This window comes from Aedes albopictus, chromosome 2 (genome assembly GCF_035046485.1).
Source record: "Aedes albopictus strain Foshan chromosome 2, AalbF5, whole genome shotgun sequence".
Classification (NCBI taxonomy): Eukaryota; Metazoa; Arthropoda; class Insecta; order Diptera; family Culicidae; genus Aedes; species Aedes albopictus.
The window spans coordinates 495,448,355-495,471,858 of NC_085137.1; the positions used below are offsets into that span (position 1 = coordinate 495,448,355).

General features: G+C 46.1%; 1 protein-coding gene across 1 annotated transcript; it reads right to left on the reverse strand.

The window, feature by feature from the left end:
* Nucleotides 1-8,942: 8,942 nt before the first annotated feature.
* LOC134286968 (uncharacterized) lies at nt 8,943-14,531 on the reverse strand. The gene is made up of 2 exons (XM_062848684.1): nt 12,576-14,531; nt 8,943-12,455 (listed from the first exon to the last, which is right to left on the reverse strand). The coding sequence occupies exons 1-2, from the start codon at nt 14,529-14,531 to the stop codon at nt 8,943-8,945; spliced, it is 5,469 nt and encodes a 1,822-aa protein (XP_062704668.1).
* Between the last annotated feature and the right edge of the window lie 8,973 nt (nt 14,532-23,504).

Sequence of the window (23,504 nt, forward strand, 5' to 3'; positions counted from 1 at the left end):
ATTTTCAATCTCTATGGCTCAATCGCTTCATATGGATCCCATCTACCATTGTCGGTGCTCAATTGAACCGATCACTATGCCAAAACCTGAACCTCGGTGGTTTTGTAGGGTGCATCCTTGAAAATCGTTCAAATTATATGAAATACGTGTTTTTGTGAAAAAGTTGAGTAAACCACAATGGATTTTCAATCTCAAGGGCTCAATCGCTTCATATGGATCCCATCTACCATTGTGGGTGCTAAATTGAACCGATCGCTATGCCAAAACCTGAACCTCGGTGATTTTGTAGGGTGCATCCTCGAAAACCGTTCAAATTATATGAAATACGTGTTTTTGTGAAAAAGTTGAGTAAACCACAATGGATTTTCAATCTCTATGGCTCAATCGCTTCATATGGATCCCATCTACCATTGTCGGTGCTCAATTGAACCGATCACTATGCCAAAACCTGAACCTCGGTGGTTTTGTAGGGTGCATCCTTGAAAATCGTTCAAATTATATGAAATACGTGTTTTTGTGAAAAAGTTGAGTAAACCACAATGGATTTTCAATCTCTAGGGCTCAATCGCTTCATATGGATCCCATCTACCATTGTAGGTGCTAAATTGAACCGATCACTATGCCAAAACCTGAACCTCGGTGGTTTTGTAGGGTGCATCCTTGAAAATCGTTCAAATTATATGAAATACGTGTTTTTGTGAGAAAGTTGAGTAAACCACAATGGATTTTCAATCTCAAGGACTCAATCGCTTCACATGGATCCCATCTACCATTGTCGGTGCTAAATTGAACCGATCACTATGCCAAAACCTGAACCTCGGTGGTTTTGTAGGGTGCATCCTTGAAAATCGTTCAAATTATATGAAATACGTGTTTTTGTGAAAAAGTTGAGTAAACCACAATGGATTTTCAATCTCTAGGGCTCAATCGCTTCATCAGGATCCTTTCTACCATTGTGGGTGCGAAATTGAACCGATCACTATGCCAAAACCTGAACCTCGGTGGTTTTGTAGGGTGCATCCTTGAAAATCGTTCAAATTATATGAAATACGTGTTTTTGTGAAAAAGTTGAGTAAACCACAATGGATTTTCAATCTCAAGGGCTCAATCGCTTCATATGGATCACATCTACCATTGTGGGTGCTAAATTGAACCGATCACTATGCCAAAACCTGAACCTCGGTGGTTTTGTAGGGTGCATCCTTGAAAATCGTTCAAATTATATGAAATACGTGTTTTTGTGAAAAAGTTGAGTAAACCACGATGGATTTTCAATCTCTAGGGCTCAATCGCTTCATATGGATCCCATCTACCGTTGTGGGTGCTAAACTGAACCGATCACTATGCCAAAACCTGAACCTCGGTGGTTTTGTAGGGTGCATCCTTGAAAATCGCTCAAATTATGTGAAATACGTGTTTCTGTGAAAAAGTTGAGTAAACCACAATGGATTTTCAATCTCAAGGGCTCAATCGCTTCATATGGATCCCATCTACCATTGTGGGTGCTAAATTGAACCGATCACTATGCCAAAACCTGAACCTCGGTGGATTTGTAGGGTGCATCCTTGAAAATCGTTCAAATTATATGAAATACGTGTTTTTGTGAAAAAGTTGAGTAAACCACAATGGATTTTCAATCTCAAGGGCTCAATCGCTTCATATGGATCCCATCTACCATTGTGGGTGCTAAATTGAACCGATCACTATGCCAAAACCTGAACCTCGGTGGATTTGTAGGGTGCATCCTTGAAAATCGTTCAAATTATATGAAATACGTGTTTTTGTGAAAAAGTTGAGTAAACCACAATGGATTTTCAATCTCAAGGGCTCAATCGCTTCATATGGATCCCATCTACCATTGTGGGTGCTAAATTGAACCGATCACTATGCCAAAACCTGAACCTCGGTGGATTTGTAGGGTGCATCCTTGAAAATCGTTCAAATTATATGAAATACGTGTTTTTGTGAAAAAGTTGAGTAAACCACAATGGATTTTCAATCTCAAGGGCTCAATCGCTTCATATGGATCCCATCTACCATTGTGGGTGCTAAATTGAACCGATCACTATGCCAAAACCTGAACCTCGGTGGTTTTGTAGGGTGCATCCTTGAAAATCGTTCAAATTATATGAAATACGTGTTTTTGTGAAAAAGTTGAGTAAACCACAATGGATTCTCAATCTAAAGGGCTCAATCGCTTCATATGGATCCCATCTACCATTGTGGGTGCTTAATTGAACCGATCACTATGCCAAAACCTGAACCTCGGTGGATTTGTAGGGTGCATTCTTGAAAATCGTTCAAATTATATGAAATACGTGTTTTTGTGAAAAAGTTGAGTAAACCACAATGGATTTTCAATCTCAAGGGCTCAATCGCTTCATATGGATCCCATCTACCATTGTGGGTGCTAAATTGAACCGATCACTATGCCAAAACCTGAACCTCGGTGGTTTTGTAGGGTGCATCCTTGAAAATCATTCAAATTATATGAAATACGTGTTTTTGTGAAAAAGTTGAGTAAACCACAATGGATTTTCAATCTCAAGGGCTCAATCGCTTCATATGGATCCCATCTACCATTGTGGGTGCTAAATTGAACCGATCACTATGCCAAAACCTGAACCTCGGTGGTTTTGTAGGGTGCATCCTTGAAAATCGTTCAAATTATATGAAATACGTGTTTTTGTGAAAAAGTTGAGTAAACCACAATGGATTCTCAATCTAAAGGGCTCAATCGCTTCATATGGATCCCATCTACCATTGTGGGTGCTTAATTGAACCGATCACTATGCCAAAACCTGAACCTCGGTGGATTTGTAGGGTGCATTCTTGAAAATCGTTCAAATTATATGAAATACGTGTTTTTGTGAAAAAGTTGAGTAAACCACAATGGATTTTCAATCTCAAGGGCTCAATCGCTTCATATGGATCCCATCTACCATTGTGGGTGCTAAATTGAACCGATCACTATGCCAAAACCTGAACCTCGGTGGTTTTGTAGGGTGCATCCTTGAAAATCGTTCAAATTATATGAAATACGTGTTTTTGTGAAAAAGTTGAGTAAACCACAATGGATTTTCAATCTCTAGGGCTCAATCGCTTCTTAAAGATCCTATCTACCGTTGTGTGTACAAAATTGAACCGATCACTTATCCAAAACCTGAGCCTCGGTGATTTTGTGCCGCTTATTCTGGGTTTAATGAAGTGAGCCCCGAAACTTGCATGCAAGTTTATATGGTCAAGTTTGTTTTTGCTTTTTGTTTGACAATTTTATGAGAAAATTTGAAGTTATTATATGTTTTTCGCTTGGAAACAATCTTTTCTTTCTTATGCAATGCTGTTTTTTCCGATGGAACGCACCAAATCTTCAGCCTCGGCCGATTTGTAGTTAGCCTCGAAAAGTGCATCTGAAGGCGCACCTGCGAATCGGTATGAGCAAATCTGTTTTGCTCGTAAAATGGCGATTTCTGCAGCAAACCTACAAGTTTTTATAGGTATTCCACTTGGAAATCACGCAATCTTTCGAATACGGCCATCGGTTTTTCGATAGAAGGCACTAAAACGTTAGCCTCGGTTGATTTGTAGTTAGCCTCGGAAAGTGCATCGGCGGTTTCATGCGAGTTGCTATGGGGAAATTTGTTTTTGCTCTAGAAATGGCAATTAAAGGCCAAATGCAAAAGTTTTTGGAGTATTCCGCTTGGAAATCAAGCGATCTTTCCGATGCAACAATCGGTTTTTCGATAGAAGGCACCAAAACCTTAGCCTCGGTCGATTTGTAGTTAGCCTCGAAAAACCCTACAACAGCAAATTAAAAACCGAGGCTAAATCGAGGCTAACTACAAATCGCTGAGTTTTTCATCGTCCCTTTCGTTTTTCCGTTCGTTGCTACGTTGCGTTCGATTTTATTTATTTATTTGTCTAATCAACAGGCTATATGTAAGCCCCAATGATGTTACTTAATTCTAAGATTTAAAGTACAAAACTTACAGTCACATATAAAACTTACATACTAACAATGGATAGTCAATTAATACAATACAAATTATAATCGAAACTACACATACAAAAACAAAAAGCAGCATACAGAATAAACACTAAGTAGACCTTGAAAAAAACAGACTGAATCTCCGACGAAGTATTTGACGAGACACGTTAAAATCAAACAGTGAAGAAACTCTGTTGAAATTACGCTGCAGCCCATTGACACTCCCGAACATGCTGTAGTTCGCCCGGTTCAAAGGCAGCCGCAGCATGTAGTTGTTGCGAAGAGCACGAGGTTGGACATTGATGTCTATTTGACCTAGGAGAGCGGGACATTCGATGCGTCCCTGTAGAATATCTGTTACCAGTAAAGCCCTGGCAGTATCTCTACGGGTCGACAGCGGTTCCAAGTGGATTAGCTGACAGCGGCTTTCGTAACTTGGTAAACGATATGGATTGTTCCAGGGCAAACGTCGAAGAGCGTACCTCAGAAACCGTCGTTGGACGGACTCGATCCTTCCTACCCCATTATTGTAGAACGGGTTCCAAACAACCGAGCAGTACTCTAGTATGGATCGAGATAGGGCACAGTACAAGGATTTAAGGCAATAGACGTCCGTGAACTCTTTAGCTGTTCTGAATATGAATCCAAGTACACTCGAAGCTTTCCCGACGACATAGCTGATATGCTTTTTAAATGAGAGCTGTTCGTCCAATACTACACCAAGATCTTTGATATGACTAACACGTTCAATTTGGGTACCTGACAAATTATAATTGAACAGTACAGGCCGTTTTTTGTTCGAGAACGATATCGCCGAGCATTTAGATGGGTTGACTTCCATTCGATTTAAGGTACACCATTCAGCAAATGCATCCACCTGTCGTTGAAGGAAATAGCAGTCTTCAATTGAGCGAACACGAAGGTACAGTTTTAGATCATCCGCAAAGGATAATCGCGGTCCTTCGATCACCATGTTTACATCGTTGAAATAGATCAAAAAGATCAGCGGTCCTAAGTGGCTGCCTTGTGGGATACCAGATGTTGCGGCAAATGAAGAGGACTGACAATCACCTATAACAACAGACAGGCGCCGACCAGTGAGGTAAGATTGAAACCATTGCAGCAGGGGGCCATGGATTCCCAGCCGATCTAGTTTAGCTACAGCAATACGATGGTGCAATTTGTCAAATGCTGCAGTCAGGTCGGTGTAAATAGCGTCTGTTTGAACGCGCTTCGACATGCTCTCGATGATATGGGAGGTAAGGCACAGCAGATTGGTGGCCGTAGAGCGACCCGGCATGAATCCATGTTGGTCGGAGCTAATATACGGTTTGCAGTGAGCGAATAGCGGGTCCATGATGACGATTTCAAACAGTTTGGCGATGGCACAGAGCGAAGTAATGCCGCGATAATTGCCAACCTCTTGTCTGCTCCCCTTTTTGTGGACTGGAAACATGTGTGCAAACTTCCAGAACGTTGGAAATAGGCCAGTGGTTGCGGAGAGTCGGAAAACATGAAGCAATGGTGACAGAAGGTTGTTGATTTGCATCTTAAGGAACGCTGACGGAATACCATCGGGACCCGGATTGTACGACGTTTTGAGTTTTAAGGCAGCCCTGGCAATCATATTCTCGTCAATGTCAACGCTGCTCAGCGATTGCCCAAACTGTGGAACTGTGCTAGCGGCACGTGCGACGTGATTATCATCCAGCTCCTCGTCGACGAAAACACTAGCAAATTTGTCGGCGAAAAGGTTACATATATCTTGCGGAGAGGAAGCAACTTTGTCATTGAGTGCCATAGAAGCTGGCAAACCAGATTCGCGACGCTGTTCATTCACGAATTTCCAAAACTGTTTTGGATGGGATTTGAGCTTTCTCTGAATGCCGCGTTGGTAACGTAGGAAGCATCGCTTCGCAACTCGTTTATACTCGTAATTGATCCTCACATAGTAGTTCCGGAGTAACAGTGTGCGGTGTCTGGTGAATTTCCTCAGGGCGGCCCTCTTACCAGATTTCAACGAACGGAGCTCACTTGTTTCCCATGGAGGACGCGATGTATGACGGTGTAGCTTCTTAGGAACGTGTCTGTCAATAACGTACGTCAGCACATTGGACAGAGTGCGAGCAGCAGCTTCGATGTCCTCGGTATCTAAGATATCGCCCCAATTAAGACCGGCTAACAGTTCGCTGATGCTGCGATGATCAGCCTTGCGAAAATCGTAGGAAACGGCAATCGGAGAAACAACGAATTCAATTGGCAACTTTGAATTGATGGCTAACAGCAAAGGAGGATGGTGGCGTGTTAATTTCACTAGAGGAGTCGGAGCTTCGCATATGAGTGGGGCGATGTCCTGTGCACTAACGAAGCAGAGATCCAAGCTGCGGTTGTTTTGGTTGAAAACGTGGTTGATTTGAGAGAGCGCTGCAGCACTGTAGTTGTCCAAAAGGCAAGACGCGGAAGAGTGAATGACGGAGCGGTCTACGTCGGGATAGAGAAAGCCATTGCATGTTCTGCTCCACGTGATTTCAGAGAGATTGAAATCACCCATCACAACAATTTCATCCCTGGGTCTAGCGATTTCCAGAATAGAGAACAATGACTGGCAATGTGATTCCATAAGTGATACTTCACGTTTGCGATCAGGTGGAATATACAGCGCACAGAGAAACAAGGTGCGATCACCCAGCTTGATCGATGCCCACACTTGCTCTAAACCAATCCAAGAGGGATTATCAACTCTTCTCGCTTTGAGCCTACAATTAACAGCTATTAAGACACCCCCGCCTGTTAGTTTTTTGCTGTTCTCAATGCTCCTATCACACCGGAAAACCTCGTATTCGTCACCAAAAATTTGGTGGGAAAGCGTTCGTGCATCCAACCAAGTCTCGGTGAGAACGATGATGTCGTAGCAACCACCGGAGATAGCAACACGGAAATCCACGACACTACTGTTCATACCGCCAACGTTCTGATAGTAAACGGTTGTCTCTTGATAACTGCTGGGCGAGGCAGCTCTAGATGACGACGGAGTTGATGTGACGGTTGGACCATCAGTTGGACAACTGGAAACAACACGTATTTCAGTGCATGAGTTGCTCAAAGGGACGTTGTACTTGCCTGCACAAGAGTTTCGGAAGACCTCTTCACCGACACCACACACAGGACCGGGACGGCTGCAGGTCGCTGGCGGGAGGGGCTCGACTGTGGTGGGCGGATTCAAGGCTTCCAAGGTACTGGGGGCAGGCGTGCGTCCCGGTGGCTGGAGCGAGAAGAGATGACGGACGTTGCGCGATGCGGGTGTGCTGGAAACATCATACACTTGAGAGCACGAATAGTTCGTTAAAGCGTTGTACTTGCCTGCGTATGAATTTTGGAAGACCTCATCGCCGACACCACACACAGGACCGGGACGGCTGTAGGTCGCTGGCGGGAGGGGCCCGACTGTGGCGGGCGGGTCTGAGGCTTCCAAAAGGCTGAGGGCAGGCGTGCGTCCCGGTGTCTGGATCGAGGAGGTGCTGTTGGAATCACGTTTTGCAGATGCACTGGAAGGTACATGGATTTCAGGGCGCGAATGGTTGTTCATGGAAGAATGGTACTTGCCTGCATATAGATTTTGGAAGACCTCATCGCCGGCACCACACACAGGACCGGGACGGCTGTAGGTCGCTGGCGGGAGTGGCTCGACTGTGGTGGGCGGATCCGAGGCTTCCAAAAGGCTGAGGGCAGGCGTGCGTCCCGGTGTCTGGATCAAGGAGATGCTGTTGGAATCACGTTTTGCGGATGGTCTGGAAGCTACAGAGATTTCAGGGCACGAGTGGTTGTTCAAGGAAGCGTAGTACTTGCCTGCAAATAGATTTTGGAAGACCTCATCGCCGGCACCACACACAGGACCGGGACGGCTGTAGGTCGCTGGCGGGAGGGGCTCGACTGTGGTGGGCGGATCCGAGGCTTCCAAAAGGCTGAGGGCAGGCGTGCGTCCCGGTGTCCTTTGTGGATCTATTGTCTGTCGAGCAGATTCTTCTCTGCAAACACTCTGACGACTTTCCGTTGGTTTTTTGACTGATTTTCAAACTCCCGAAAATAAACGTTATCAGGCCACGTTTCCTTGGACAGCGCGGTTTCCTTGAGAGTTTTGCTCAATCCAATCTTGAAAGTGACGAAGCTAAGGGTTGCTGGATCTCTATCTTTAGGAACCAGTCTAACCACTTTTGGCACTACATCGGCAGGAAGATTCATACAACTCCTAACGAAGGAAGTGATGTCATCGTCAGAAGTACAAGGGTCGAATGCTGACAAATAGAGCCAAAACAGTTCCTCTGGTGGTGGAACTGTTTTTACCATTTCGGACGCTGCTTTGGAACCACGAATTGTCGATGATCTCTCCTTGGGTAGACCCTCCACACGTTTCCGTTTCGGGGTGTTCGGGACGTTACTCGGAGTAAGCATGCGATTAAAACCGGACCACGGTGTAGACACCACCGGGGTCATCGAATTCCCGTCGACCTTCGAAGACAAAACTCCAACTACCTTCTTCAGCTCGGCGATTTCGTCTTTAAGACTGCTCAGGCTAGTCTCGTCGGATACATTTCCAATAACGCAGCGTGAAGAAATATTGCGGAAGGGGTCGTTTTCAAACAAATCAGAGCAATCATCGCACATCCAATACACGTTTTTTACGTGTGCTCTCTGATGGTCTTGGAAAGAAAAATCCATTCCCACACAGCAAAAATGGAACGATTTCGTCAAGTTGGCTGCGGCGATGTGGCAGTCCGCTGAACGCAAACTTTTCGCACATCGAGGTAGGCATTGGTTTACGATGTCAAAAAAGTTCATTTCAAACTTTGTTCGGGCGAAGATCGGACATGCACCCCCGGCTGAATACCGAAGGTTTCAAGATACAGATGGAATTTGGTTTCCTTGAAGAGAAGATGGTTTCCTCCGGGTTGAAGACTCAAGCAACAAGGTAATCTGGAACATCGGATGAAGCACTGGGAATCTCGCTATCACGCTGCAGGTTCTCATTATCCTTGGTGGGCAGCAGTGCAAGCTTCGAAATTGAGCGTTTGAAGATTCCGGTTGCAGACTTTACATCAGCGACTCGTACAAGAGAATCGCTTCCGGGGTAGGTCTTAACGATTTTACCATATTTCCAGCATTGCGGGGGCACGTTATCCTCGATGATTAGTACCACCATTCCTGGAACAATATTCGGCGCCGTCTTCGTCCACTTTCCTCGGGCTTGTAAGGTGGATAGGTATTCCTTCGACCAGGACTGCCAGAACCGGTCTCGAAGCAGGTTGAGGTATTGCCACCTTGACAATCGGTTCTCCTTGTTGTCCAAATACGATGGTTTTGGAACTGGCTCGGTAACACGCCCCAACTGGAGATGAGCTGGTGTGATCGGCATAGGATCGTTTGGATCGGAGGACAAAGCGTAGAGAGGACGTGAGTTGAGGATGGATTCTATATGACAAAGGACTGTGGCGAACTCCTCAAAAGTCAGGGTGGCATTCTGCAGCGTACGCTTGAGGTGAGTTTTCACACTTTTTACTGCAGCTTCCATCAAACCAGCGAAGTTCGGGGCCCTTGGTGGAATGAATCGCCATTCGATCTCACGTGGAAGCAGAAAATCGTTGATCCTGTTGTGCGTCACTTCATTCTGGAACTGCCTGTAGAGCTCGTGTAATTCATTGGAGGCACCACTAAAGTTGGTGGCGTTATCGGAGAGGATCATTTTGGCCAATCCACGACGACTCACGAAACGGTCAAGAGCTGCTAAGAACGCCTCGGTTGTCAGACTGGACACCAGCTCCAAGTGTACGTTCTTCGTCACAAGACATACAAAGACGGCTATGTATCCCTTGATAATCTTGGGGCGATATCGTCCTTCCTTTACCATTACAGGCCCTGCGTAATCCACTCCAGAATATTCGAACGCCATCGCCGGAGTCACTCGAAAATCAGGCAGGTTTCCCATCAGCTGGTGGATCTTTCGGGGCTGCGTTCGGTAGCATGGGATGCAGGAACGCGTAACCTTTCGGACGGTTGAGCGGCCATTTAGTATCCAAAACTTCTGTCGGACGATAGCCAATAGACCGGCGGGTCCAACATGTCGATTCTCTTCATGCAGCGTACGGATGATTCGTTCGGTGATTGGATGATGGTTCGGAAGTATCATTTGGTGTCGAGCGTCAAATGGAAGGGTTGAATTCTGCAATCGTCCCCCTACACGTAAGATACCATTTTCGACGATAGGGCAGAGTGGAGCAAGTCTCTTGGATGGCTCGCCGGAGAGTACACGTTGTATTTCGTCGGGAAACTCCATACGCTGAATAACCAGTACAATTCTTTCCAGTGACGCTTGCATTTCGGGAACGGTTAACTGCTGCGAACGTTGATCCTGAAGTTTCTTCGATCTGCAGTTTCGAATGAATCGGAGAACATACGCTACAACCCTTTGTAGCTTACGGAAAGAACTGTATGTGCTGAAGACTGGTAGGATTTCGATCGTCGCCAAGTTGACGACCGCTACTATTCTCATCTCTGGCAGCTCTTCATCAGGGATATCTTCGAAGGTGGCAGGTTGGTGGTCAGACTGTAGCAGATCTCGGCATCCTTTCCACCACAGCTGGTTCCCGCTCAAAGCCAATGGAAACAGGCCTCTTGAAACGATGTCGGCTGGATTATCCTCTGAGCGGACGTACTCCCAAGTGAAGTCCGCTGTAGTTTGGTTGATCTCGACGATTCGGTTTCGAACAAAAATTTGTAGTTGGCCAGGAGATTTTTTCAGCCAGGATAGTACAATCTGGCTATCAGAATACAGAACTATTCGACGAATCGGTACCTTCAACGATGGAATCACCTTCAAAACCAAACGAGAAAGAAGTAGTGCTGCACACAATTCTAATTTGGGAATGGTCATCTCAGAGAGCGGCGCTACTCGTGACTTGCTGCACAACAGTTGACAGTCAATGCTAGAATCGGTCTTGACCGATCGGAGGTAGAGGCATGCTCCATAAGCACTCTTTGAAGCGTCCGCAAATCCATGGATCTCGAACCATGCGACGTTGACAGGGATCACACACCTCGGAATTTTGATTGAATCCAATCCATTCAGCGAATCGCGTAGATGGAGCCACTGTTTCCGCATATCGTCAGGAAGAGGTTCAGTCCATGCCAGCTTTCTCTCCCATGTGCTCTGCATCAAAATCTTGAACAACACAATCACTGGAGCAACGAAACCTATCGGATCAAACAGCTTGGATATCTGCGACAGGACAAACTGCTTCGTTATAGGTTTTGTGGTGTCTTCATCGAATATATCAGCAGAGAATCGGAACTCGTCGTTGAACGGATCCCACAGCATACCGAGAGTTTTCACAGCGTCGTTGGAATTATCGATCTTGACTAACTTCTCCCTTTCTTCCTCAGGTATGCCTTCCAAAACCGCTGCCGAGTTCGAACACCACTTCCTGATGTCAAATCCTCCCCTGGCGAGCAACTTCTGCAGGTCTTCTCTCAAATGGATGGCTTCGGCTTCGGTGTCTGCCCCGGTTAAGGCGTCATCGATGTAGAAGTCAGAACGAACCACCTCCGCTGCTTCAGGGAAATCGGATTGTTCGTCCTCAGCGAGCTGCACCAGCGACCTGGTAGCCAGAAATGGAGCCGATGCGGTGCCATATGTGACGGTAGCCAGCTCCAGGACGCGTATCGAATCGGTCGGATTGTTACGCCAGAAGATGCGTTGGAATCGAGTATCGCGAGGATCAACTCTAATTTGGCGGTACATTTTTGAGAGATCACCGCTGATTGCAATGCGGTGCATTCTGAAGCCCAGTAAGATGCCGAAACAGTCACGCTGGATGGTTGGGCCGACCTGGAGTACGTCATTCAATGAGGCACCCTTCGATGACCTGGCAGTAGCATCAAACACTACTCGGAGCTTTGTTGATGAACTCGATGGCTTGAACACCGCATGGTGCGGCAAATAATAGCACTGCTGCCCAACTGGATCACACCTTTCGTCCACCTCCTGGCAATGCCCGAGAGCCTCGTACTCAGTGATGAATTTTACATACTCCTGCTTCAACTGGATATCGCCTTCCAATCGCTTTTCCAGCATGTAGAACCGCTTTAGTGCCAATGCTCTGTTGTTACCGAGATCGGCAAGGGATTCTCGAAACGGTAGCTGCACAACAAATCGACCAGACATGTCTCGGTGGTGAGTGGCCGCGAAATGGGCCTCAATCTGCTGTTCCTCTACTGTATGCGGTGAAGCTTCAGCGACCTCTTCGATCGCCCAGAATTTCTGTATCAATTCGTCTAACTCCTTGGTAGTAACGGCGTGGGAGAAAGCAATTGGATTGGGGCTGACATCAACTGGTCCGGAAACCACCCAGCCGAACACGGTTTCTTGCAGAAGAGGATGTTCATCGTCGATTTTAACGGCGCTGACATAGTGCCGCTTCAAAGTGAGAGTGGGAGTGCGCGTCCAAAGGATTTTCGTGGATTTGCTGTTGTTGATATTCTTTTTTGCGGCTTCGCACACGCGCACTCTCACTCTCACGCGTAACTATAACGGCACCCTAAGTTGGCCAGATTTCAAGAGGGAGAAGAAAAACTGGTTGCCGATCAGGAGATCTACACTGCTTGGAACGAAGAACTCCGGGTCAGCCAACACCACGTCGGCTGGCAAACGCCACAGCTTAGTGTCGATCGATCTCGTTGGAATGGTGCCGCTCACATGGGGCATAACAAGACAAGGAATATTCAAGCTGAACTTACCGTAGTTGGACGTGACAGTCACAACCATCCCTTGAGTGGTGGCCCGACGGCCGGTAACACCAAAGACCTCAGTGTTGGTTGGCCACGTTTTCTTACCCAGCTTATTGACCATGGCCTGGGAAATCAGGCACACTTGGGACGCGCAATCCAGGAGAGCACGGCAAGAATGAGAACGACCTTGATCGTCCAGAAGGTTGACTCTCGCCGTTAGCAGCAAAACCTCTTTTACGGCGGGAAAGGCTTTGGTTTGGGAAACATGATTAACCAATGCGTTGGAGCTTGTCGTTGTTTCGGTTGGTATCGGAGCTGGAACACTGGTACTGTTCACGTTGGCTTGCGACGGATCTGCCGGTGTCGGCTGTTCCGAGGTCGCTGATGGTTCTTGCGGGTGAAGCATCGTGTGGTGTCTTGCGGAACACTTCGAGCAGGTTCTCTCGGACTGGCAGTTGCTGCATCGGTGGCCCTTCCTAAGACAATTGAAGCAAATATTTGCTTCGCGTGCCTTGGCGATGCGTTCAGCAACGGTCAGATTGCGGAACATCGTACACTTGAAGTTGGGATGCGGACCGTTGCACAACTCGCAAATAATTTCGTTTTGTGATGTGACGGCGTTGGAAGAACGTGCTATCGATTTGGGAAGGGCACCTACCTTGAAGCTGGTTGCAGGCTTCTCAGCTGCTGATGAACTCGCTGTTTCACACCTCTCGAGGACGAGGCATCGTTGTTTGAGGCATTCAATCGTGTCGTCATACTTGGGAAGTTCACCATGGGTCAGAGAGGATTCCCAATGTTCACGCGTTTCCTTGTCGAGCGCTGCTGTTAAAATGTTGACGACAAATAGTTCTGACACTCCCAGAAGCTCCTGTTTCATGAACTTCAAATTCTCGACATGACGGCTGCAATCGTCGACCAACTCTCGGAGCTCTTTCGATGACTTCTTCGTCATTTTCTTGAGGTTAAGCAACCCCCGGATGTGGTTGTCGATGATCAGTCGCTCGTTTTCATATCTGTCCATGAGGATTTGCCAGGCTTGATTATAATTATTATCCTGGAGCGTCTGGGAATCGACTACTCCAGCAGCACTACCGACCAGGGATTTCTCTAAGTGGTAGAGTTTGATGGCATCGCAATCTGTCGAACGGCGCATGAGATCTTGAAACATTGTTTTAAATCGCGGCCAGTTCTCATACTTCCCATCAAATGTGGGAAGCGGTGCCCGAAACGCTTGCTGCTGCACGATCACCTGCGGCGGTTCGGCTCCCTGCAACTGCTGGCCGGCTGGAACAACGGCCTGCATGGGCCAAGGGGCCAACGCATCCTTCAATCGTTCGATCATGAGGCTGGTTTCGTTGTATAACTCTTCGAACTCCTCGTACTTTTCTTCGTGCACTCCCCTTACTGCCGGTGCACATACACTAAGAATCTCGTCCTGCACTAGGTTGTACTCACTGTAATGCATGTCCAGGCTTTTGGCAAAAACTCGAATCAGAGGCAATGATGCCTGCTGTTGGTCATCTTCCATCTTCTTCAAACTATTTCGGATGCGGGTAACTTTTGCCCGCACCAGGCCGCGCTTATGGACCAAATTTTCTTCTTTGGACATGATTGTTTCCGAATGTTCACTTTCTTCTATCACTGATTCTTCTTTCACTGTTTCTTTTTCTGCTTCCTCTTCTTCTTTTTTCACTGTTAGTTCACTGTACGGTTTTCGGGTGGGCAATTCTTCTTCTTCGCCGTTGAACAGCTTGCGCCACATCACCCATCGGAGTAGGGCCAAGCGACAGAATCGCTACCCTGGAATGAGCTGTCCGGGAACACAGACACGCTCGGACACAACAGAATCGGTTGATTCTCTACTGTGCTATATGGAGTTTGGCGATGTTCGCAAAGCTGCTAATCACTAGAATCCTTTGCCGGTTCACCGGCGGAACACTTTTTCTTCAGGACTTGGTTCGGGTTATTTCGTGTCGTTTCGTGGCGCACCAGAAACGCACACAGCACTTCGAGGCTAAGTTTTCCGACGCGCTTGGTCGGTAGGGATCACTTTCACTTCACAACACGAAGATGATGGAACAGCTTTTCCATCTCTTCCGGACCGCGAAACGTCTCACGAGGCACTTTTTCACTCCCGGACTCGACTTTCCAACATGGCGTCTACCCGGTTCGACTGGACCAAAATGTTGCGTCTTTGCACAGACCAACACGAGAAACCGTTCGTAGGTGGAAATCACAGGGAATTTTAGCGGACTGTATTTCTAATTTACTCAGGAGTTTCGTATCCGGAAATAAAAAAGCACAAGTGAATTTACTTAACTAAAACAAATTAACTGTATTATAGGAAAAATAACAGAGTTTGTCTGAACACCGCGCGGTCCACTTGTAGAATGAGACTGAGCCGCTTCAACGATGCTGGGTTTGCGCGCGAGTTTTTCATCGTCCCTTTCGTTTTTCCGTTCGTTGCTACGTTGCGTTCGATTGCGTCAAGTTGGCTGCGGCGATGTGGCAGTCCGCTGAACGCAAACTTTTCGCACATCGAGGTAGGCATTGGTTTACGATGTCAAAAAAGTTCATTTCAAACTTTGTTCGGGCGAAGATCGGACACATAGCATGTACCCAGGTAACAATGCATGGGTCGAATTTTCTCCTCAACATTGCTGACCCTATAGACGAATAAGAAGCGTTATCGAATGCGCCCTCAATATCAAGAAATGCTACAAGAGCAATTTCTTTTGCATTAAGTATTTTTTGGATCTTTTGAACTACCGTATGTAGTGCCGAGATCGTAGATTTTCCACCTTGATAAGCGAATTGTTTTTTTTTTGACAAAGGCATTGCTTTCATAAATTTGTGATTTATGTACTCGCCTGAATGCTTTGGGGTTGGTTTTATCTCTCTTTCCTGCCTTCGGAATGAAGACAGCCCGGATTTGACGCCAATCGTTGGGTATATGCCCCAAAATCAGACTCGCCCTAAAAATCTCAACCAAAGGTGGAACCAGTGTTTTCTCCTCTTTTTAGATCAACGCTGGGAATATTCCATCCATGCCAGGAGACTTAAATGACTCGAAAGATCTCACAGCCCTCTCAACCCTGCCCCGAGTGAAAGCTTCCTTTGCAACCTTTATTGCGTCTTTTTTAGATCCAGAAACCCATGATTGGATCTCTTGTCGATCTGAGACAGTAATTCCAGTGCCTTGGACGCCGATGCTCGAATCAGGGATTGACTCAGGGAAGTGAATCTTTAACAATTCGCTCATTGTATCGCTAGGCTCTACAGTGAGCAAACCATCCGTCTTTCGGAGGCTACCCACACCATTGGAGTGGTCTTTTGAAAGAGTTTTTTGGAGTCTGGCCACTACGGGTGTATTCTCTATGCTTTAACACATTAGAATCCACGATTTCTGTTTGGCTGACCTTATTTCTTTGTTGTAGTTCGTCAGGGCCTTTCTGTATAGGCTCCAATCGCCGGTTCGCTTGGCACGATTGAATTCCCTACGCGCAGTTTTCCTAAGCTTCTCAAGAGTTTTATTCCACCATGGAACGCCTCTACTCGAACTAATTGATTTAGTTGAACAGCTCTCTTGGTAGGCATTAAGGATTTTGTTTTTAATGGATTTGGACGCATCTTCCAATTGTGTAATGGACTTGATGTGACTTTCTATGATGTACTCTTCGGATTTTAGGATAGCTGAGTAAGTTTCCCAATCAGTTTTCTTAGGATCTTTAAACGTTTTTTCATTCGAAGATGATGTGTTTGTGGTCTGACATTGATATTTCTTCAGAAACATGCCAGTTTTTTATTTTATCGGAGATAGGCCGACTACATAGAGTCAAGTCCAAAACTTCCTGACGAATGGAGTTTTCAAACGTGGGCTTGTCACCAACATTACAAATGTCAATGTTCTTGGAAGAGAGAAACTGTAACAGGTACTCACCTTTGGTGTTTGTATTTGTACAGGTCAGACTCGATTATCCGGAGTCGGGTTCACATGCTTCTCAATCATATATCTGGGTAACGGAACGCTCTATAAAGCTGAAATTTTGACAGTTTGTCAAGCCAACTTTGATTAGTGATCAGTCAAAATTTCAGCTTCTTACAGCATTCCGTTTGTGAGATTTTATTATGGGAAGCGCCAGAACCCGACTCCGGATAATCGAGACCGACCTGTACTTCCCCATACGGTGTGATCTGCATTTGCGTCACACCCTATGACGAAGGGGATGTTGTGTCGGTGGCTGTAGGCTACGAGCGCAGCTAATTCTGGAGGAGGGATTTCGTCCACGTCACCTGGGAAGTATGCCGAGACCATCAAGATCTCTCTACTCCCTCTAGCGGAAGGTCCTCCATCCTGACAGCTACGATGTCCCTTTTTATGAATTCTGAAATTGGAAAGTATTTACAGTTGTTATGTAATAAAATAGCCGCTCTAGGAGAAAGCTGGCTGTCATCATATACCAACTTACATGAGTGTTGTGGAATACCTTGTATTCTGGATTGATTGACCCATGGCTCTTGAATGAGGGCCACGGTTAGATTCTCTTTGGTGAACCTCCGACAGAGCACACCCGTGGCGCTCTCAGCATGGTTGAGGTTCACTTGCAGAGCTGGCTAGACATTACGTACAGAACAGGCAGTACAGGCAGAACAGGCTAGACATTACTTACCTTACCGATCAGGCTAAGGCCGGGGTGGCCTCTGCTGTACATAGTAGCCGTCTCCATTTCAATCGGTCCATGGCTGTTTGTCTCCAGTTCCGCACTCTGCGTGCGTAGGGTCCGCAGATCGTCCTCCACTTGGTCGACCCACCTAGCTCGCTGCGATCCACGTCTTCTTGTACCGGTCGGATGACCCTCGAGAACCATTTTAGTCGGGTTGCTATCCGACATCCTGATGACGTGACCCGCCCACCGTAGCCTCCCGATTTTCGCGGTATGGACGATGGTTAGTTCTCCCAGCAGCTGATGCAGCTCGTGGTTCATTCGCCTTCTCCAAGTCCCGTCTTCCATCTGCACTCCGCCGTAGATGGTACGCAACACCTTCCGTTCGAAAACTCCAAGGGCGCGTTGGTCCTCTGCACGTAGGGTCCATGTTTCGTGCCCATAGAGGACGACCGGTCAGCGTTTGTAAACTTCGTGTTACGGCGAACTTTATTCGATCGTAGAGTTTTGCGGAGTCCAAAGTAAGCACGATTTCCTGCCACAATGCGCCTCTGAATTTCTCTGCTGGTGTCGTTATCGGCGGTCACCAGTGAGCCCAAGTACACGAATTCTTCAACCGCCTCAATTTCATCACCGTCGATATAAATTCGGGGTGTCGGGCGCGGGGATTCCTCCCTGGAGCCCTTTGCCATCATGTACTTTGTCTTCGACACATTAATGACTAATCCGATTCGCCTGGCTTCACTCTTTAGTCGGATGTACGTTTCCGCCATCGTCTCAAATTTACGAGCAATAATATCAATATCATCAGCGAAGCCAAGCAGCTGAACGGACTTCGTGAAAATCGTACCACTCGTGTTTATCCCCGCTCTCCTTATTACACCTTCTAAGAGCACCTTTACCGGTGCGCGACTAAACTAAATTACATAGCGCAGTATCATAGCGCTATACCTTATCGGGGGCTACTAACCGGGCTAGTAAAATAGCAGCGAGGCTTTCGGGAAACATCGAGCGCACAAATTTAGGCGCACGATAGTTGCGCGGGAAACGATTGCTATTTCATATATGTCAAAAGTGCTGTGTTGTTTTTTTTTGTTTGTTTCGAACAAAACGCAGCGCTGGCAAGCAATAAATTTTGTAAACACTTGCAGTTAGAGAAAATCTGCGAAAACAAGCGAAAATGTCCAGGAGTACCCGTCGCAGCGTTCGGGTGAGTGAAATGCTGGAAAAATCCTCCAGAAAGTTCTCATAGGATTCCTCTAGGAATTCCTCCTTCCTAGGAGTTCCTCCGGGAATTGCATATAAAATTTCTCTGGATATTCCTCCTAGAATTCCTTCGAAGGAAATTCTATAAATTCATCCGAAGATTCCTCAGGTGAATTCCCGTGGAATTTCCCTGAGGATTCCCTAGAGCAATCCTCGGGGAATAGCCAGAAGGAAACCCCGAAGGAATTCCTGGAGAAATCCCACGGAAGAATTCCTGAAGGAACATCCGAATAAATTCTTGGATGAACCCCCGGAGGAATTCCTAAAGAAATTCCTGGATAAATTCTGGGAAAAATTCCCGGAAGAATTCCTGGAGGAATTCCCGTAGGAATCCTCGGAGGAATTCCCTGAGGAATCCTCGGAGAAACTCCTGGAGGAATCCTCGGAGGAAATCTCGGAGGAATTCCTGGAGGGATTACTCGGAGGAATCCTCGGAGAAATCATCGGAGGAATTACTCTGAGGAATTCCCGGAGGAATCCTCGGAGGAATTCTCGGAGGAATTCCTGGATGAATTCCCGGAGGAATTCCCGGAGGAATCCTCGGAGAAATTCCTGGAGGAATCCTGGGGAAATTCTCGGAGGAATTCCTGGAGGAATTCCCGGAGGGATTACTCGGATGAATCATCGGAGGAATTACTCGGAGGAATTTCCGGAGGAATCCTCGGAGAAATTCCTGGAGGAATCCTGGGGAAATTCTCGGAGGAATTCCTGGAGGAATTCCCGGAGGGATTACTCGGATGAATCATCGGAGGAATTACTCGGAGGAATTTCCGGAGGAATCCTCGGAGGAATTCCCGGAGGAATCCTCGGAGGAATTCCCGGAGGAATTCCTGGAGGAATCCTCGGAAAATTCCCGGAGGAATCCTTGAAGGAATTCCCGGAGGAATTCCTGGGGGAATCCCTGGAAGAATTCCTGGGGGAATCCCCGAAGGAACCCATGGAGGAATTCCTGGAGGAATCCCCGGAAGAATTCCTGGGGAAATCCCCGGAGGAATTCCTGGAAGGATCTTCGGAGAAATTCCTGAAGGAATCATCGAGGAATTCCTGGTGGAATCCCCGGAAGAATTTCGTGAGGATTCCCCGAAGGAATTCCTGGCAGAATCCCCGGAGAAATTCCTGAATGAATCCCCGGAGGAACTCTTGGAGGAATCCCTGTAGGAACTCCTGAAGGGATCCCGAAAAGAAATCCCAGTAGAAATTCTAGGTGAATTCCCGGGGAAATCTGGAATTCCTGGAGAAATTCTAGTAAGAATTCATGCTTGAATCTCAGAGGAAATTCCTGGGGAATCCCAGAAGGAATTCTTCCAAAATAGGTTTCCAAAATATTTTGTTTATTCCGCAACAATATTTGGAAACGACCGGTACGCAATCCGGTAACTAAATATAGTAGCGGCCGGTGTGGAAATGAGTAACTAAACTAAAATGACAACTCTGTGGGCAATCATTTTACTCACCCAGATAGTAGCCCCCGGTAAACTTGCTCTAAAGCAATGTTGAACAGCATGGTTAATAAACCATTTTTTTTTTTTTCAGGAGGATTCAGGTAATTTTTGTCTATGTCTAGAGAGATTTATTTCCGAAAATTATATAGCTGTTGTGAGCCTATCACCATTTAATACTATTTTCTATTTCAGATGTACAAGCGGGCAACCCTGCAGTCGGGACGACGAAACATCCTTCTTATTTTTTGAAGGGTCAGGATCGTCATATCATTCGGTGGCGGGTAGACCACGTTGTCCGCGTCGTTTTTTTTTTTCGAGCCGAGTATCGTAATGTCGCGGGTGTAAATAAGTTTTTTTTTCAGAAAAAATTGATGTTTTTTTTCGGATCGCCAACTTTTTTTTACTCGTTTTACGCGATTTTGTTTTATTTTTTATTTTATTTTATTTTATTTCATTTTTTTTAATTTGATAAATTGAGATGTTTTTTGTTGTTTTATTATTCTTAATCACCTAACCTAATTTACAGCTCTATTGTCCACTAGGGCACTACGTGAGCGATTTCAATTGACAGCTGTACCTACAGTATTTTACAGAGCCTAGATGTATTCTATTATACTTTATCGAACTGGTTGCCTTTCTGCTGCTTTCACTTTTCTACTCTACATGGTAGAATGATGAGCACAAGGATGATAGGTGGCCGTTGTTCCTTTCCAGTCCGATTGGGGGTCCATTATGAGTAGCAATTCGCCGATGTCCAGGTATTCGGGTCCGTTTGAGCCATGGGGCTCAGAAGAGGGTCAGTGTCAGCCGCTCTCGGTGAAGAGCAGCTGACGAAAAATTGCATGTGCCGGGGCTGGGAATCAAACTGTGTTTTTTGTTGTTGTTTAACGCGATTTTCCTTTGTTTATTTTTTTCTTTTATATTGTTAAAATAACGTTAATAAAAACAAAAAAAAAACTTTCACAGCCGGTTATATCTAATAGTATGAAGAAACGTTTTGGAAAGATCAGAACAAAATGGTTGATTCCATCGTACCGCACATGTACATTCCAATCTTCTGCATACCGTCCCTAAAAGCTCATTAACTAGATTTCCAGCAGTCGTGGCATTCCCATACCCATACACGGGTGTAGGTAGACCGAGACCGCGAGGCACACTCACTGACGACTCGCATTCATTGGCACTCACATCACGTGCACCGCAAAGCAAACCCGCGCGAAAGACTTCAACGCGTGGCGTAACTCCCCAGCGACGAACCCGCCACAGCTGGTGTGTGAGCTGAATACCTGTGCACAGAAATATTTGGCTTGATGTTGTAGGTAAAAGCACCTCACTGTTTACAAATAAGTCTCATCTGACGAAGTGTTTGTATCAACACCTAACCGTAGCAACTGAGAGAGATGTTTTGCTCGCTCTCTCTCGCTGTTTGTGCAACTTAGGTGCAGCCAGCCCAGCCAGCAGTTCGAAGCACAACATTGTGCATAATTTGCATCAAGATTCTGCGCGATGGGGGTTCGGAGAAGAGCGCTCTCGTCCACCATCTCCGTCGCCAGCAAGACGCTCTATGTACACGGCGATCAAGAAACACGATGCGATCATGTGAAGATGCATCACTTTTTTGCCCTCTACCAAGGGCAATTATTTCCACTCATACCTATATTTTTTGCGCCTTTTGTTATCGCATTACATTTTATGCACCGTGAGCCGCCGCTGCTCAGCGCGATTGGCGAATCATTCAATCAAAATGCGGAATCGACCAACGGCTGCTGAAGAAAAGAATGCAGCAGGTAAGCTGCAGCAGCAGTACAGTAGCCTTTCGTCGTAGAGTTGAATTGGAGTTAGAGGTCTCATGATTGGAGCTTAGTGAGGGTGGTTACCATTGGCGTAGGAAGGAAGAAGAGGTGGAAAGAAGGAAAAATATAATAAGAAGGTTTTTTTCAACAAAACCTAAAATCTTCTTCTTCTTATTGACGTATCCTTCCCACTTGAACAAAACCTGCTTCTCAGCTATGTGTTCTACGAGCACTTCCACAGCTATTAACTGAGAGCTTCCTTTGCCGATGATCGTATTGCAAGTGTAGGTATACCGTGTGGCAGGCACGAACATACTAGGGCCAATGAATCCAAGAGAATTTCCATTGCGAAAACTTCCAGGACTGACCGGGAATCGATCACGCCATCCTCAGGTAGCATGATCTTTCCGAATACCCGCACGATTTGACTATATGGACCAGGGGTTAATAAAAAAAAATAGAATGGCCATGAGGCATTCCTAGGGTATTGATAAATTATCAAAAATCAATCATTCTTCGTTATACAACCCCTACCACTTAAAATTCCGTGCTACGTCAATGTTGGTTGTAAACAAGTATGAAAAAGTAGGTACTTTCAAACTCTGATGAGTTGGGCGACGAAGATGATTCGCTTAATTAATTTCTTTCATATTTTTTCCTCCGCAAGTTTTCAAGAAGCATTATTTATTGCTGCAACATAATAAGCGAATCGCCCGGCGCTCTAGTCAGAGCCAGAACATGGGCGGGCGACGGGGAAAAATTCTTTCGCGCGGTTTTATCTGCTATACTGTTACTCAATTAAAGTTCCCCCAAGAATCGGATTTTAAATTGCAAATTGCATCGCAAGAGTTTGATTGGCGCTCCCACCCGGTGCGGTGGTGGGTGGTAAAATAGGTGACACTCAGCTGCTGCTGCTGGACTGCGACTGGAGCGTTCCCATCATACCGAAGCGATGGCGTCACCTCACTGAACAGGAGGGGATTGTGCCTCTACTGGATCGAAGCGGGAAATGGGAAAGGTTAACTGGATTACCTGTACAGAAGCTGGAGCGGTGTTTGTTCTGCATTTATCGCCAGGTCGGGTGGTTGTCGGCGTAGCGGGAAAGTTGATTTTTGCTCCATTGTTTGATACTATCGTAATCTGGCAATTTGCTTCCCGTGGTCAGGCATTTGAAAGGCTATTTACGAGACATTAGTGAAATTGCCTACGATCTACATCTAATTATGTTAAATAATTTGCGGAATGTTTTTACGACGACATATCTTTGATAGAAGGAACGCAAAATAGAGGCTAGAAGAAGAATAAGTTTTCATCATTCATTCATAACGACTTCATACTTTCTGCTTACTGCTTCAGCTTACTGGTATGGAGAATTCTTCTTCACTGAGTCAAATCTTAGGTGCTGTCCATAACTACGTAGACTTCATTTTTGGCCAAAAAACCCTCCTCCCCCTCGTAGACTTTTTCCATACTAAATTATCAAAATTTATATGGATTTTAGTGGGCTTCGTGGCCGAGCGGTTAGTGGCGACAGTCGTTTAGGTGTCTCGTAAGCCTCAGAGTGTGGGTT